Source organism: Antennarius striatus, chromosome 24 (genome assembly GCF_040054535.1).
Source record: "Antennarius striatus isolate MH-2024 chromosome 24, ASM4005453v1, whole genome shotgun sequence".
NCBI lineage: Eukaryota > Metazoa > Chordata > Actinopteri > Lophiiformes > Antennariidae > Antennarius > Antennarius striatus.
In genome coordinates, this window is record NC_090799.1 from 9,205,938 (window position 1) to 9,221,160 (window position 15,223).

Consider the following 15,223-nt stretch of genomic DNA (forward strand, 5'->3'; position numbering starts at 1 on the left):
GAGACCTGCATTCTACATTCTGAAGGTCCTGGGCAGATTTCATTCAACATAGCAACACAAGCTGGGTGAATTCTGATTGGACAAAACCTCACTAACCTAAAAATAGAAGACTGACCCAGTGTTGGCCTATGTCATATTATATTCAAACGTATAATTATATATTTATACATACATTTGAATATATTTAAGGAAAATACATTATAATACAATTAACTTTTATCATAAATATTTTCATGATTTCTGGTTATGTTAGACCAGCAGAGGAGGCCTTGCTGGCCCGGACCGCCCTTGCTGGCCCTGCTGAGAAGTTATTCAATCCTAAATTGTTCACAATATTTGTGAAAGACTGTAAATTTTGCCATTTCACAGCACAAAGCCCCCCCCCGTGAGATTTACTTTAACGATTCTAATCAAACCCCAAAATATTGAGACACACAAAAGCAAGAATCCCCTGACTGACATTAAATCACATGACACACAAAATTACTGTTTCTATTATCCTGTCAGTGTTTTAGAAAGTAGTCGGACATACAAAGAAACACAAATACAAATACACAACCATCATGAATTATATTCAGCTGTCAGAACCTGTCTTCTAACCAGCAGACGTCTGGACAAAGCCAAGCAGTCTTTGGGATTTTTGTCTCATATAATTGCAATTACTAGTCTCCTGTTGAGTTGTGCACAGTGGGAAACTTGTCAAAATGTTGCACATTGAGAATTTTTAGCATATAACTGCTCACACTTCCTGATTATTAAAACTGTTTTTGGAATATTTGTAAATGCAGTGACTTTCCTCTCTAACTTCATGCCTCCCTTACAAACCGACAGCGAGTGTGTCTCCGTAAACACACCTCTCACACCGCCCTGCATTCGCCTGTAATCCTGCTGTCAAGTTCAGCAACAGACTAAAGATGAGGGGAAACGCCTGCAGGCTTTTTTTGCTGAAAATGTAGAAGCACGGAATCAAAAGAACTCTGACTGAGTTCTCTCTTCCTTCTAATGTCTCTTCTGCGTGCAATTTGTCTTTGTGCATATTATAAAGGAAAAGGAGGGGAAAGCAGGGCTGGGATTCTTTTCTGTTTTGGCCAGATTTAGTATGCCCCCCGGGCTCATTACCGCAGACGTGAGAGGAACCTTGAATAATGTACGACATGAGATCGCTTATTCAACAGATTTTTAAAAAAAACAACACAGTTCGTTCCACGGATTGCCTCCACCTCCTGCCAGAAACACATATTCCTATGAAGCCCCTGGTTTAGGATTAAACTGATGTCCTGTCCCGACCGTATGCTGGACCCACTCAGGGGCATCTGCACTGTGGTCCACCCCCCGCCTGTATAGAAATGGTGTTTAGGCCCTTTTCTTCTGTAATGTTTGTACTTACTCAAGTTACAAACATTAGTTTATAAGTTGAAAAAAATGTTTGTTTCTCTGTTCTAACATAAATCCTTTTAATTTGTCAGGTTATTAAACCCACAGAAGTCCATCAATCAAGGATCAAACTATCAATCAATAAAGAAAAATAACATCAAACACAAGTTAGGGCATTAACTTTGTTCACAACGTTTCTATCAGAGTTAAAATGGGCTGAATTACTGCATTGTGGGAAATGTAGTTTTTGGTTAAAGCACACTTTTGATCTAATTATTTTTAGACACTCTGACCTTTTTATTCTCTCATGGGCCACATATAACGATGTGGAGGGCCACATTTAGCCCCCGGGCCTTGAGTTTGACACATGTGTTGTGTGACCTCACTATAGAGCAGAGCTCTTTTAAATGATAGTCTTAGAGTATATGTCTCTTAAGTTGACTGCACTATTATTGATATTGCAAAACTCAACATATTCAGATTTGCTCTATTTTCTTATTGGTGTGTAAACATCTGATCTGATGTCATCAAGAACCTGGAGGTCCTCCTCCCTGAATTTGAGTGTAACTGTCTTAATTAAGTTGCATCAACACATTTCCACATGGATTTAGATACTTAGTGTTATTTCCCATAATTATTGTTAAATTGTCCATAGATTTGTCCCCCCGCGGAGATACAGAGAGACTTTATATAATTAACCCTACAGTTATATAATGGAAAGATGAAGAATAAAAGCCACTGAACGTGCAGTATGTTTGGCTCGAAGCTTCTGAATGGGTTCAATGTATTTGGATAAAACGAAGGTCAGAACATCCACAGCAACACAAACTGTAATCACTGCAGACAATGGAGCCGCAGACACACACAAAGAGAATATAGTAGAATGAAAGACACAAATAAATACAGTGTGTGTGTGTGTGTGTGTGTGTGTGTGTGTGTGTGTGTGTGTGTGTTGTGTCAGTCTATTTTGCTCAGATCTGCAGATAAAAGTTCAAATATGAGGTAATAATAATAAAAGGTATTCCAATAAATTCAGTCGGTTATGTTTTGTTTCCATCTTCCTGAAGCTGCTTCATGTTAAATAAAAGTTAATATTCCCCACACCGGTAGAGTGTGTGTGTTTAGACATATTGTGTTGTATAATATATGATTCCTGCCCTGGAGTGCTGTTGTGTTGATGTGTGGGTGTTTAAGTGTTAGTTTGGTTTGCTATGAATGTGTGAGGGGGGGGGGGGGGCAGAGAGAGACAAAGCAAGTGTGTGTGTGTGTGTGTGTGTGTGTGTGTGTGTGTGTGTGTGTGTGTGTGTGTGTGTGTGTGTGTGTGTGTGTGTGTGTGTGTGTGTGTGTGTGTTTCTCAATGAACATTAAAAATACATAGAATGTTTGTCAGTGAAAATGCCTTTCCTGAGTGTCTGATCATCTGAACATTTCCCTTGTTTGCTCTTTTGGATATTTAGGGTCTAAACACAGCATGAAGTTCCTGATTGGCCGATAATCCATCAGTGAATAAAAATACTTGGATCTTTTTCTTCTTCTTGTCCTTTCGGCTTTTCCCTTCAGGGGTCACCACAGCGAATCAATTGCCTCCATCTAACCCTGTCTTCTCATCCTCTTCTCTCACACCAACTACCTTCATGTCCTCTTTCACTACATCCATAAACCTCCTCTTTGGTCTTCCTCTAGGCCTCCTGCCTGGCAGTTCAAAACTCAGCATTCTTCTACCAATATATTCACTATCTCTCCTCTGGACATGTCCAAACCATCTCAGTCTGGCCTCTCTGACTTTATCTCCAAAACCTCTAACATGTGCTGTCCCTCTGATGTACTCATTCCTGATCCTATCCATCCTGGTCACTCCCAGAGAGAACCTCATACATGTCCTGCACCGCTCTAACATACTTCTCTGCCACTCCACAAAAACACATTGCAGCTCCCTCTTGCCTTCTCTGTACTTCTCTATCAACATCCTCAAAGCAAATACTGCATCTGCAGTACTCTTTTTTGGCATGAAACCATACTGCTGCTCACAAATGTTCACTTCTGTCCTTAGTCTAGCTTCCACTACTCTCCACTACTCTCTCCCATAACTTCATTGTATGGCTCATCAGCTTTATTCCTCTGTAGTTGCCACAACTCTGCACATCTCCCTTGTTCTTAAAAATGGGCACCAGCACACTTCTCCTCCATTCCTCAGGCATCTTCTCACTATCTAAGATCCTGTTGAACAACCCAGTCAGAAACTCTACTGCCACCTCTCCTAGACACTTCCATACCTCTACAGGTATATCATCAGGACCGACTGCCTTTCCACTCTTCATCCTCTTCAATGCCCTCCTCACTTCATCCTGACTAATCTTTGCTACATCCTGGTCCACAACAGTCACCTCTTCTAGTCTTTGTTCTCTCTCATTTTCCATGTTCATCAACTCTTCAAAGTACTCTTTCCATCTTCCCATCACACTACTGGCACCTGTCAATAGACTTCCATCCCTATCCTTAATCACCCTAACCTGCTGCACGTCCTTCCCATCTCTATCTCTCTGTCTTGCCAACCGGTATAGATCAGTCTCTCCCTCCTTACTGTCCAACCTAGCATACAAGTCATCATAAGCTTCTTGTTTGGCCTTTGCTGCCTCTACCTTCACCTTACGCTGCATCTCCCTGTACTCCTGTCTACTCTCCTCAGTCCTCTGTGTCCCACTTCCTCTTAGCTAACCTCTTTCTCTGTATAGAGTCATCCTACACACCACCATCCTATGCTGTTTGGCTACACTCTCACCTACCACTACTTCACAGTCACAACTACTTTGCAGTTATAAAAATACTTGATATTTCTTGCAAAAAAACGAAAAAAAATGTTTTATTTACCGAGGCCTTCTTATGTTTCTAACCCCACTGGTGTCCTGCTTACCTTTTGTGGATGGTTGATATATTCTCTGCAGCCTTCCAAGTCGATATCACCGGGTACCATGATCTCTCCAAGATGAACGGCTGCAGATGCAGAGGAGCAGAACAATTACCCAGCAGCACCGGCGTCCATTTTAAAGGGCAGCTCTTAACGTCTGCCCTCAGGCAAATGCCAAACGGCTGGTTTAATTCTGATTATTGAGCAGGTCTGACAAAGAACCTGAGACCACATGGATGTTCAAGTAATTAGAGCAGCGTGGGAAAAATAAACGGTAGTGAATCTGAAGTGAATCTGGGTGCATTAAAGTAAACATAAGTTTAGAGATAACCTGTGGTGCACAAAATAAATGTAGCCCAACTCATGTGTTTGTGGCTGCACCAAACCTACATTGTGCTGAGAGCGCTGTTACATCGATCAAGATGCTTCTCAACACACACACACACACACACACACACACACACACACACACACACACACACACACACACTGTACAGTCTATAGTAGTAACAGGAACCCACTCAGGTCAGCGTACCTCTGAGACCGACCAATAGAAATCCATGAACAATCTGGTGTATTATTCTCACACATTCATATCTGCGTTGTCATTTTGTAAACATATTGTTACCGTAGCAACGTTTACCCAACAGCAGCATGAATAAACAATTACCATTTCACCCGTTTCATTTGGAAACTGGACAGTTTTACAGTTTAGCTGGTTATGGTCAAATTATACATTTTTGCAAGACTGAACATTTTTGGCAGCTTCAAAGAAAAAAGTCAGTATATATTCTAAATGTTTAGTATGTAGAGACACACACACACACACACACACACACACACACACACACACACACACACACACACACACACACACACACACAGCCATATGTTTTCACACCACGGGTTATGCTTAAGCGATAAATAATGTATGTAATGCACATTAAAAAAATAACATGTCAATTAGGAATGCAGATAACTTGTTCCTAATTATCATAGAAGGTAACAGCGCCACCTGGTGTCCATATTCTAATCTAACATGAAACAATTCCACACATCTATAAAGACATTGAAATAAATATTATAATATTAATTACAATGTATTTCAACCTATTGGCTTGAGTTTGATCATTTTTCTTTATAAAGGTGTAGTTTCCTGAGGCCGTCTGTGACATTTCACGTCCAGTGTTTATCTGGAGTTTTGATTTAAATATAAAACGATTCACATCGGGGTCACGTCATTGATCAAACACCCTTTGACATCGCTGCATACAGACATGTAAGTGTGTGTTTCTGTACGTGTGATTCCTTACACGCTTGTTGTAGTTTGTCGTTGTCATGGTGAAGAGCCTCGTAGTCGCTCATGCTGATTCTTCTGATCTTGATTGTCAGTTTGTCTGGAACGGATTGCTGACTGAGGAAACGGAAACGAGTCAATGGAGGAGGCTGATGATCACCATCTGACTTGTATTGTGTGTGTGTGTGTGTGTGTGTGTGTGTGTGTGTGTGTGTGTGTGTGTGTGTGTGTGTGTGTGACACCTACTCATTGAGGTGCGGTGGTGACGACCGTCCTTTGGTTTTCTGGACCATGTTTGCTTGGTTCCTGCGGCTGATGTGAATGACAGAAGGAGCGAGTCTGCAGGGTTCACCGTCCACCTGAAGGAAACACATCCGTCAGTAAAACACGCTTTAAGACTAACAGTAATATAACAAAACATCATCAGCGTAACGTCGGTGCTGCTGGGTGGTGGTTCTGTTTAAATCAGGACGCTCAGCGCAAGAGTGGCTTTAAATCAGGTTAAATCCAGTTGGAACAACTATGTAACGTCTGAACCACACAAGTTCTGTTATAATTAAGAAAGTAGAAATAATTTATTTCACTAATACATCTAGTAATTTAAGCTTTATTGACATAAATAATGAAATGAAATCCAGATGATCTCAAAAATTGTATGATCTCCTCGCCAGAGGTAATCTGAGTAATAGTCTGAGTAACTGGAAAAACATTGAAAGGACTCAGTTTTTTTGTTTTTGAAGACAAAAAAAAAATTTTAAAAAGTAAAAATAAAAAAACTATAAAAAACAATAAAACCCCAAACAAAAAACAAAAACAAAAAACAAAAAGAAAGAGAAAAAACAGAAAAAAAGCAAAACAAATACAAAAACACAAAAAAAGAAAAAAGGAAAAATAAAAAAATAATAAAAAATGAAAGAAAGACAAACAAAAACAAAACAAAAAACAAAAAGAAAGAAAAAAACAGAAAAAACAAATACAAAAACATAAAAAATAAAAGAAAGAAACAAAAACAAAACAAAAAACAAAAAGAAAGAGAAAAAAACAGAAAAAACAAATACAAAAACAAACACACAAAAAAATTTAAAAAAGGAAAAAAGTAAGAATAAAAAAAGAATAAAAAATAAAAGAAAGACAAACAAAAACAAAAAACCCAAAAAAAACAATAAGAGGGAGAAAAGAAACAAAAAAATAAAAACAAATACAAAAACACAAAAAAAAGAAAAAAAAGAAGCTTAGAAAAGACTGCTTCAACATGAAGAGGATTTTAAATGGATTCTGAGTACAGCATCGTTTTTTTATGTTTAACATGTTTAAGGTGTGTCTGCAGTAGATACCTGCACAGGTAGGGGTTTGGTGGTGGTCAGGATGACTTCTCTGCACTGATTCAACCTTTCACCGTGACCTCCAACCTGGAGAGTAGCCTGCAAATACACACACACACACACACACACACACACACACACACACACACACACACACACACACACACACACACACACACACACACACACATTTTTATCTCACTTTCCAGTCATTAATCCCATTCCATCTCTTGGTAGTTGAACGTCGTTGCTATAGTTACAAGAAACAGTAAGCGCCATACCAGAGAGGTCATCGTGAACCCAATGACCTCGATGTACCCGTCGTCATGGCGCTGAGGTTCAAAGTCGTGATGTTCGCTGGGGTTACCCCACGGCGTAGTGCCGGCGCAGTACCTGAAGAATTCAACAGCAGAAAGAGTTTTGTTAATAATTAGTAAAACTACAATACTACACGAGTACAGGAGTAAAACTACAATACTGCATGAGTACAGGAGCACAACTAGGATGTTGCACGAGTACAAGAGTAAAACTACAATACTGCATGAGTACAAGAGTAAAACTACAATACTGCACGAGTACAGGAGTAAAACTACAGTACTCCATGAGTACAGGAGTAAAACTACAGTACTGCATGAGTACAGGAGTAAAACTACAGTACTGCATGAGTACAGGAGTAAAACTAGGATGTTGCACGAGTGTCCGTAGTGAAGCAACGGTGAGCGGCGTCACCTGGGGATGTTGAGGAACAGCAAACACTGCAGCTTCAGGTCCTGAACCTTCGACGTTAAATCCGTCCCGTCACACTGTGGGGGGGGCAGAAACACAGCGACAGACGACGTGAGCGAGTGCGAACGAGTGTGAGCGAGTGTGAGCGAGTGTGAGCGAGTCACTGGACTCACCACCACCCTGATGTGTTTGGTCAGGTCTCTGGAGCTCCCCGTCAGAAAGTCTGAGAAGGCTGCCTGTAGGAGACACAGAAACAGAGTGCATCATGGGAAGGAGGTCCCTTCATCTTCCTCTGGGAGGAAGCGACACTGGTCCAGGACGCTCTTCTCATTGAAAGATGAATTTAAAGATTTTTGGTTTCTCGACACTCTATAATTTTGAAAACACCAGTTTTATTGAAGTTTTTTTGTATAAGTACTAATAATTTGAAGTAATCTGTAATCTCACACATGAAGTTCCACTCACCCCAGCATAGAACATCTTATTCCTAAAGCGACTGTTAAACTTCTCGGGGTTGGCCTCTGAGACGACAGACAAGAGAAAGAAAATTATAAACTGACGAATAAACTGAAAGAAAAAAAAACGTTTGCAAATCTTTTCCGATAAAGAGACAAATTTAAAAGCTTTAAATAAAATAAATAAATAAATAAAAGGAACACTTAATTACTCAGATTAAAAATCTCATTATGACCTTTTCACTCTTCTGCCCTCGTACTTAAAATACCATTTTGAGCTTGACTGAGATTTTTAACTGCAAAAACAATCTAACTTTTGATTTAATTTAATTTACTTTTGCCTTTTCACTGATTCTCACCTTCATTTGTAATAAAACAGACGAAACTGATCTATAGTCGACCTAAGGGTTCCCTTACTTTCTCTGTTAGTTTGTTTTATTCTAAATCTACAGTCGTATATAGCTGAATTAATGTGAACGCACCTCTTGACTCGTGAAACTCTAGAGTCACTCGGGCATCGAATCCAAGACTGAAGTAATTGTTGAAAACATCCAGAGGAAGCTGGAACATCACACACACAAACACACACACACACACACACACACACACACACACACACACACACACACACACACACACACACGACTAATAGCATCCCACGCTTGTTGTCTGACAGAGAAAATATTCCATTTTTAATTCGATTTTGATACCAGAAAAAACATCAAAATAGTCATGAGTGTATTTTATTTTGAAGGCAGTGACTTTGTTTTCACGATAGAGATCTGAAATGATTTAGAATTGTATAAAGGAAATGTTCTTTTTTTGTGTTCTCACCTTATCGTTCTGCTGTTCTTCTGCTTCCACCCCCCCACTGTGGTTTGGTTTCACCTGGAGGTTCCACCGGTCCAGCTGGACCACGTTCCCGTCTTCAACGTGGGACAGAATCTTAGACAGAGGCTCGTCTGTGTAGCCCTGGAACACACCATCAGTGTGAGTGTGTGTTTGTGTGTGTGTGTGTGTGTGTGTGTGTATATACACACCCCTCCCCAGTTAAGCGTCCTGGCCAGATCGTTTCCAGTCCCCAGAGGCAACACGGCAACAGGAGGTTGTGGGTTCAATCCCAGTTCATCCAGAGAAGACAGAATCCAACCCACCTGGTTTGATACATACAGAAATAGTCACATCATACACACATATGTAGAAATACACACAGTACACACACCCATATATGCACATACACATATGTAGAAGTGGGATGTTGTTGTGCTATACATTGAAAAAAGACAAACTGTATTTGGCAGTAATTTTATACAGTAGAGACTTTTATTTTGAAGGCCAAATGTGCATATATAATTTTAAATGTATTTATTTGTGTGCATACATACATACATATATATATATATATATATGTGTGTGTATATATGTGTGTGTGTGTGTATAACTGTATATGCACACAAATACAGATAACAAAGGTTACAATTTTTTTTTTTACAAATCGAACTCTGCTTTTATCTTTTGTTTCATTGCATTTGTTTGCTTCTGTAAAAGTTTAAAGTTCCTGCGTGTGTCAGTGTGTGTGTCATTACAGTGTTAACCCTTCACACGCTGGTCTACTCACCGTGCCGTCGCCTCCACAGGCCAGAATCCTCAGGTTGTTGACTTTAAGATACAACTCCAGGCTACAAGACAACCGTTAATGTTTAGTATTCAACTACAAGTGTGTGTGTGTGTGTGTGTGTGTGTGTGTGTGTGTGTGTGTGTGTGTGTGTGTGTGTGTGTGTGTGTGTGTGTGTGTGTGTGTGTGTGTGCATGTATGAGACCTACCCTTCCTTTGGTCCTTTCTGGCTCAGGTCAAACACCTGTCTGGGGTTCAGGTACCACATGAAGGACTGCAGGATCTTTGTTCCCTGTTACACAGAAAGCAGCAGATAAAATCATGTTCAGTTCAGAGATGCGAGACTCCGTCCCTGATCAGTAAATACCTGGTTCCCTCCACTCTTGGGATTAACGAACACCAGCAGTGGTTTCATCAGCGGAGACGGAATGGGTCGGATTATAAACGGCCTCCACGCTCGTCCTTCCTGTCAGAACAGAACATTTTAAAAGACATTTTGTAAGGCTTCATAAAAAGGAGACATTAATGGATCTCTGAGCTGATGGGTTTTACAGTTTTGTGTAAAAAAAACCCTGTTATTTATTGTTAAATTCTTTAATTTGTATCTGTTTATAAAATATATTATCTATAATTTTGTTTAAAGCTGATTCACAATATAAACTGATTATATTTGTACTCACTCATCCATAAAACACACCTTTTTACCAGGTGTGTGTTCTCCTGCTTTGCTTCTATCTGCTCATGGAGGACAGAACTCACCTCTTTCTTGCTGCTTTTCCTCTTGAAGGACGTTCTTTTCTTTTTCTTTGCAGATTTTAAGGACGACTGTTTTTGACACGGAAAAGAAACCAACAGGCTGATTTAATGAAGCTGCAACAAACTTTAATCTGAGGGAAAATGGGTTTTTAAATTGAACAAATTAACTACATTTCTTGCATCGACCTCTATTATCGATATAATGATCTCTATTAAATCTTCATTTTGTGAATTTCTCACTTTGGAATCAATAACGTTTATTTATAAATAGGACTTATTTTCATTTCTTCTCTTGGGAACATTCAAAGATAAACTTTATTCACCTGATGGCGCTTGACACGAATGATCCACGTGGGCGGGACTACGAGTGTAGCGTGAGCTCCTATTGGACAAACCTCCTCTATTTGCTGCATCATGAAGCAGGCCACTTTGTTGTGGTACTGAAACACACATGCAATTATTTAATGATCTGTAATCCTGTAAAATAAGTTATTAATTCATTCCATTTGTGAAACTCACTGCCTGTTTGCACCATGAACAGCTGATGGCCACGATCTCCTTACTGTGGAAAGCAAACTTCTGCTGGAAACCCTACAGAAAAAAAAGATTAGTGTGGTTTATTTATGATCCTATAATAAAAAATAAAAATAAACCTCCAGTTTAAGTCATATGAAGATATTATATTATAGATATATGGGGATGAGAAGTGCCGCTCACCTTCCCACAATGTTTACATTTTCCTTCCTGTCGTCTCCGATGGACCCAGTGATGATGAACAACGATGGGCTGAAAAAAACACAAAAAATACCTTAGAACTTTTTTATATAATGATAACAAAAAAATACTAATCAAAATAAAAACAGAATAATATACATTGTTTTTTGACACGTTATCGAAAAGCATCTAATCAAGTTATTGGAAGACGTTTCAAGAGGAACTGAATTTCTGGAACTGAACTGAAATGAATGAGAACATTTAATAATACGGAACTCAACCGTAATGTTTGCTTGTAAACATATTGTAGGTTATATCAGTATTATAATCTGAAAAATATTCAGTTCAAATAATGGTTTCATATTAGAGTTTCAGTCACATGCTGAAACATGTGGTTGATAGCAGCAGTCTGTGGCTGACTCTTAATAAAATATCTAACTTTATAATTAATTACATGATGATATTAATGAAGTTACTGACGTCTCATAAAGAATCCAGAACTCACCTCTCGGTTGTTTCTAGAGCCTGAATCTCTGAACGATGGTTTACATCTGAAGTTAATCTGGAGGAGAAACCAGAAGAGCAGAGAGGCGTAAAGATAAAGATAAAGGTAAAGGTAAAGATAAAGGTAAAGGTAAAGATAAAGGTAAAGGTAAAGGTAAAGGTAAAGATAAAGATAAAGATAAAGATAAAGATAAAGATAAAGATAAAGATAAAGATAAAGATAAAGATAAAGATAAAGATAAAGATAAAGATAAAGATAAAGATAAAGTCACTTCCTGCTTAAGGTTCTCATGAAACATCATGAAGGTCCTCAGCCGGAGCAGGACGGACACAGGTTTGGTTTTAAACTTTAAAACCTCCATTTATATATCATTTAAAGTTCTTTGTGACGATCACTAAAACTGTTACGTTATCCCATTGTTCCTTTCAACACTGTTACACTCACAAGTCACTGTGTTAAACACAATAATCAGAATTCATGTGTAATTTGTTTTCATCCTTGCTTTGGATCAAATGTGCAAAGAAGCACAGAAGATGTAGTTTTTTATGCTCTGAATAATTCTGTTAGGTGAAATGTGACATTTGGGGATGTAAGTGAATAAATACATTTATTTGGTTCATGTTTTTAGTTGTTGTCTAATGTTGTAATAATAACAGCAGGGTTGGTGCGTTTTGCATTTCAGATAAATAATGACAACAATAATAATAAAAAGGATGATAATAATAATAAAAAGGATGATAATAATAATAAAAACGGATAATAATAATAATAATAAAAATAACGACGATGATGATAATAATAACAATAATAATAAAAACTATGACGATAATAATAATAATAATAATAATAATAAAAACTATGATAATAATAATAATAATAATAATAATAATGTAAAATGATGTGTTATTTAAGCTGAATGCTAATATCATTATGAAACCAGGTCTCACCCTCTCCAGCTGCTCGATACAGATCGTGTGGGCGACGATTTTACAGGCAGCACATTTCCTACGACTGGAAGACTTTTGCTGGGAGGAGGAAGAACACGGAAAGTTTAGAAATACAGTACTGACAAATAGAAATAATATCTGGGGGGTTTTTCTGGACGAAGGATACTCTATAAAATAACATTCTACACACTCTGTGTGTGTTTTTAAATCCTAATATTTTCGTGCATCTCAGAGTGGATGACCTGCAATTTGCTTAATTTACCAAAATTTATTATATCAATTTAAAAAAATTGACTACTTTCAATTTATAAAGGAAAAATAAAGCAGGAAATAAGAGGGTCAAGGAGGAAATAGAGGATGATTATTATGGGGTACCTACCAGCGCTCTGGCCACACAGTGTTCTTCTCCCACATAGCAGTAATCTCCAGACATGTTTGTCTCAAACCAGATGTGATCTCCATAGACGGCCGACTCCTGCAGGACAGGAAGTGATGCGAGAGAAACAGTCACCAAAAACGTGTGTGTGTGTGTGTGTGTGTGTGTGTGTGTGTTACAGCTTTAATTCTAAACGTCTTCATGTTAACTCACAGTCCAGTCCACTGAACTGCAGATCACAGCTTCTGGTTCTGTTCTGGTCAGACTGGATGAACTGGGTTCACAGGACAACTGGTTCAGGTCCGACTTGGTGATCGCTTTCCTGTCAGCACGAAGAGGAAGAAACAGGATCAGTACAAATAATAAATAAAATAATAAAATACTTACATTTGATCTATCAAAACCCTGCCATATAAGATTTAAATATTTCACACTGACATTAAAATGAAACCATGAATATACACACCTACTATCAGATAATAATTATTCCTGATCCAGATCAAACACCGTTTCCTCTGATGTCTTATGTATTATAATTAGCTGGATGCTTCAATGACAAACGACCCAAACGCTGCTCGAAATTCATGTAAAGGAACAGGAAAAACATTCTGGAACAGACATTTCAGCCCCAGATGTGAATATAATTGAATGTATGTCACGGCACAGAATTAGGAACAAATTAAAAAGCGATATTATTTGATGAGCAGCTCAACGTGAATAAAAATACATTTTAAAAAAGCCTTTAAATCGTGTTTTATCTTTCATTCAATTGGTGGACCATTAAATGAATGTGGCTCTGCCACACCAAACACTGAGATGAAACCAAAGTTTGTTGAGTATGAAACTGCAAATTTATGCAAATGTTTGAACTGAAGGTAAAGTGAAAAATCACACAAAGAAAACCAAACGAGGAAAATAAAACCAGGCCACAGATTTGACATCATCCAATCCACCTCAGAGCTGACGCAAAAAGACCTGATCCAGTCTGTCTGTTAACATATATTCAAGTTTCTTATGAAAATATGGATTGTTGACACGGAAAGACGGTTCAGTGTTCATAGTGAGTAACTATAGTAACAGGATAGGATGGAAAAATTACAATCAGCCCATAACGTACTCACATGTCCTCTGATTCGCATGGACCCATCTCTGTGTGTCCAAACAACCCTATAGTGAATGTCTTAGCCCGTGTGTGTGTGTGTGTGTGTGTGTGTGTGTGTGTGTGTGTGTGTGTGTGTGTGTGTGTGTGTGTGTGTGTGTGTGTGTGTGCTGTTATGTAACAGCTGCCTTCTACATTGATAATCCCCTTCTGGATCTGGGGGAATAACAAGAGAAAGCGATGAGCTGGGAGCTCAGCAGTAACACAAAACCACCTGAGCGTGTTGGCATGACGACGGTTTAAAGCTGTTTATCTGGAAGAACTGACAGTTATTCCTCATTGTGCAGATTAATTTTAATCTGCACACGGAGCAAAACATCAACCCGTCTGTATCTGGTGAGGTATACAAGAAGATATTAAATCAGCTCTCCTAGTTAGCCTGAGTCTGCAATTAAAGAGTTAACAGATATGGTCACATCCTAGGAAGCTCTTATGAGGTTAAAAGGATGAGAAAAATGTAAAAATCTATGATAAGAATTCTAAAATTGAATGAAAACACACAGATCTGATATCAGAACATAACGGGGTCATTGTGGGTAACGGTGGGCAGTTAACAGTTCAGATTTCTGGGTTGATAATATTAAAGTTTTTAATTGCACAAAGTGTAAAAATGCCTGATTTTGCATGCAAATACATCTGGACACACACAGCTCCAGTAATAATGATGAATATAGTGCTATGATGAATCCTGTGAAGCCATCTGCAATAGGAAAGTAACATGGAAAATTAGTCCAGGCCTGAAGACACGAGGTACTACCACCTGGTAAGTATAAAAATACTGTACAGTAATTTATGTAAAAAACAGTTTTTCTGTTGTGTGTTTTTACTTAAAATTTAAAAGCGTTGTCTTTACATGATATAATCTAAGGCCTGAGTGACGTAAGAATTGATTCGGCCTTGGAATGGAGATTTTATCCTTAAAATCATCACGACAAGGATGAAAATTAAAGGAAGAAGTGTCTCAGGCTGTGGAGAAGATAAAACACTGAAGGCTTCACCTCGAGATCACATAATGACAAGGGATGGAAAAAAAAAAAAAATCATGTAAAATCAGGAAATAAATCATCCACAT

At 38.4% G+C, this 15,223-nt stretch overlaps 1 protein-coding gene across 2 annotated transcripts in view; it reads right to left on the reverse strand.

Annotated features, from left to right (window-relative positions):
* Window positions 1-15,223, reverse strand: part of LOC137591162 (diacylglycerol kinase zeta-like) — a 41,339-nt gene that overhangs the window by 20,014 nt on the left and 6,102 nt on the right. For both annotated transcript variants that reach the window (XM_068308971.1, XM_068308970.1), the window contains 22 exons: window positions 13,206-13,314; window positions 12,996-13,091; window positions 12,617-12,694; window positions 11,670-11,726; window positions 11,168-11,236; window positions 10,970-11,041; window positions 10,774-10,890; window positions 10,454-10,519; window positions 10,062-10,160; window positions 9,904-9,986; window positions 9,698-9,758; window positions 9,120-9,233; window positions 8,914-9,051; window positions 8,562-8,640; window positions 8,090-8,145; window positions 7,798-7,860; window positions 7,628-7,701; window positions 7,180-7,291; window positions 6,911-6,997; window positions 5,823-5,935; window positions 5,593-5,693; window positions 4,286-4,365 (listed from right to left, as the gene is read on the reverse strand). In XM_068308971.1, coding sequence (XP_068165072.1) covers window positions 4,286-4,365; window positions 5,593-5,693; window positions 5,823-5,935; window positions 6,911-6,997; window positions 7,180-7,291; window positions 7,628-7,701; window positions 7,798-7,860; window positions 8,090-8,145; window positions 8,562-8,640; window positions 8,914-9,051; window positions 9,120-9,233; window positions 9,698-9,758; window positions 9,904-9,986; window positions 10,062-10,160; window positions 10,454-10,519; window positions 10,774-10,890; window positions 10,970-11,041; window positions 11,168-11,236; window positions 11,670-11,726; window positions 12,617-12,694; window positions 12,996-13,091; window positions 13,206-13,314 — 1,924 coding nt within the window. The remainder of the gene's footprint in view (window positions 1-4,285; window positions 4,366-5,592; window positions 5,694-5,822; window positions 5,936-6,910; window positions 6,998-7,179; window positions 7,292-7,627; window positions 7,702-7,797; window positions 7,861-8,089; window positions 8,146-8,561; window positions 8,641-8,913; window positions 9,052-9,119; window positions 9,234-9,697; window positions 9,759-9,903; window positions 9,987-10,061; window positions 10,161-10,453; window positions 10,520-10,773; window positions 10,891-10,969; window positions 11,042-11,167; window positions 11,237-11,669; window positions 11,727-12,616; window positions 12,695-12,995; window positions 13,092-13,205; window positions 13,315-15,223) is intronic.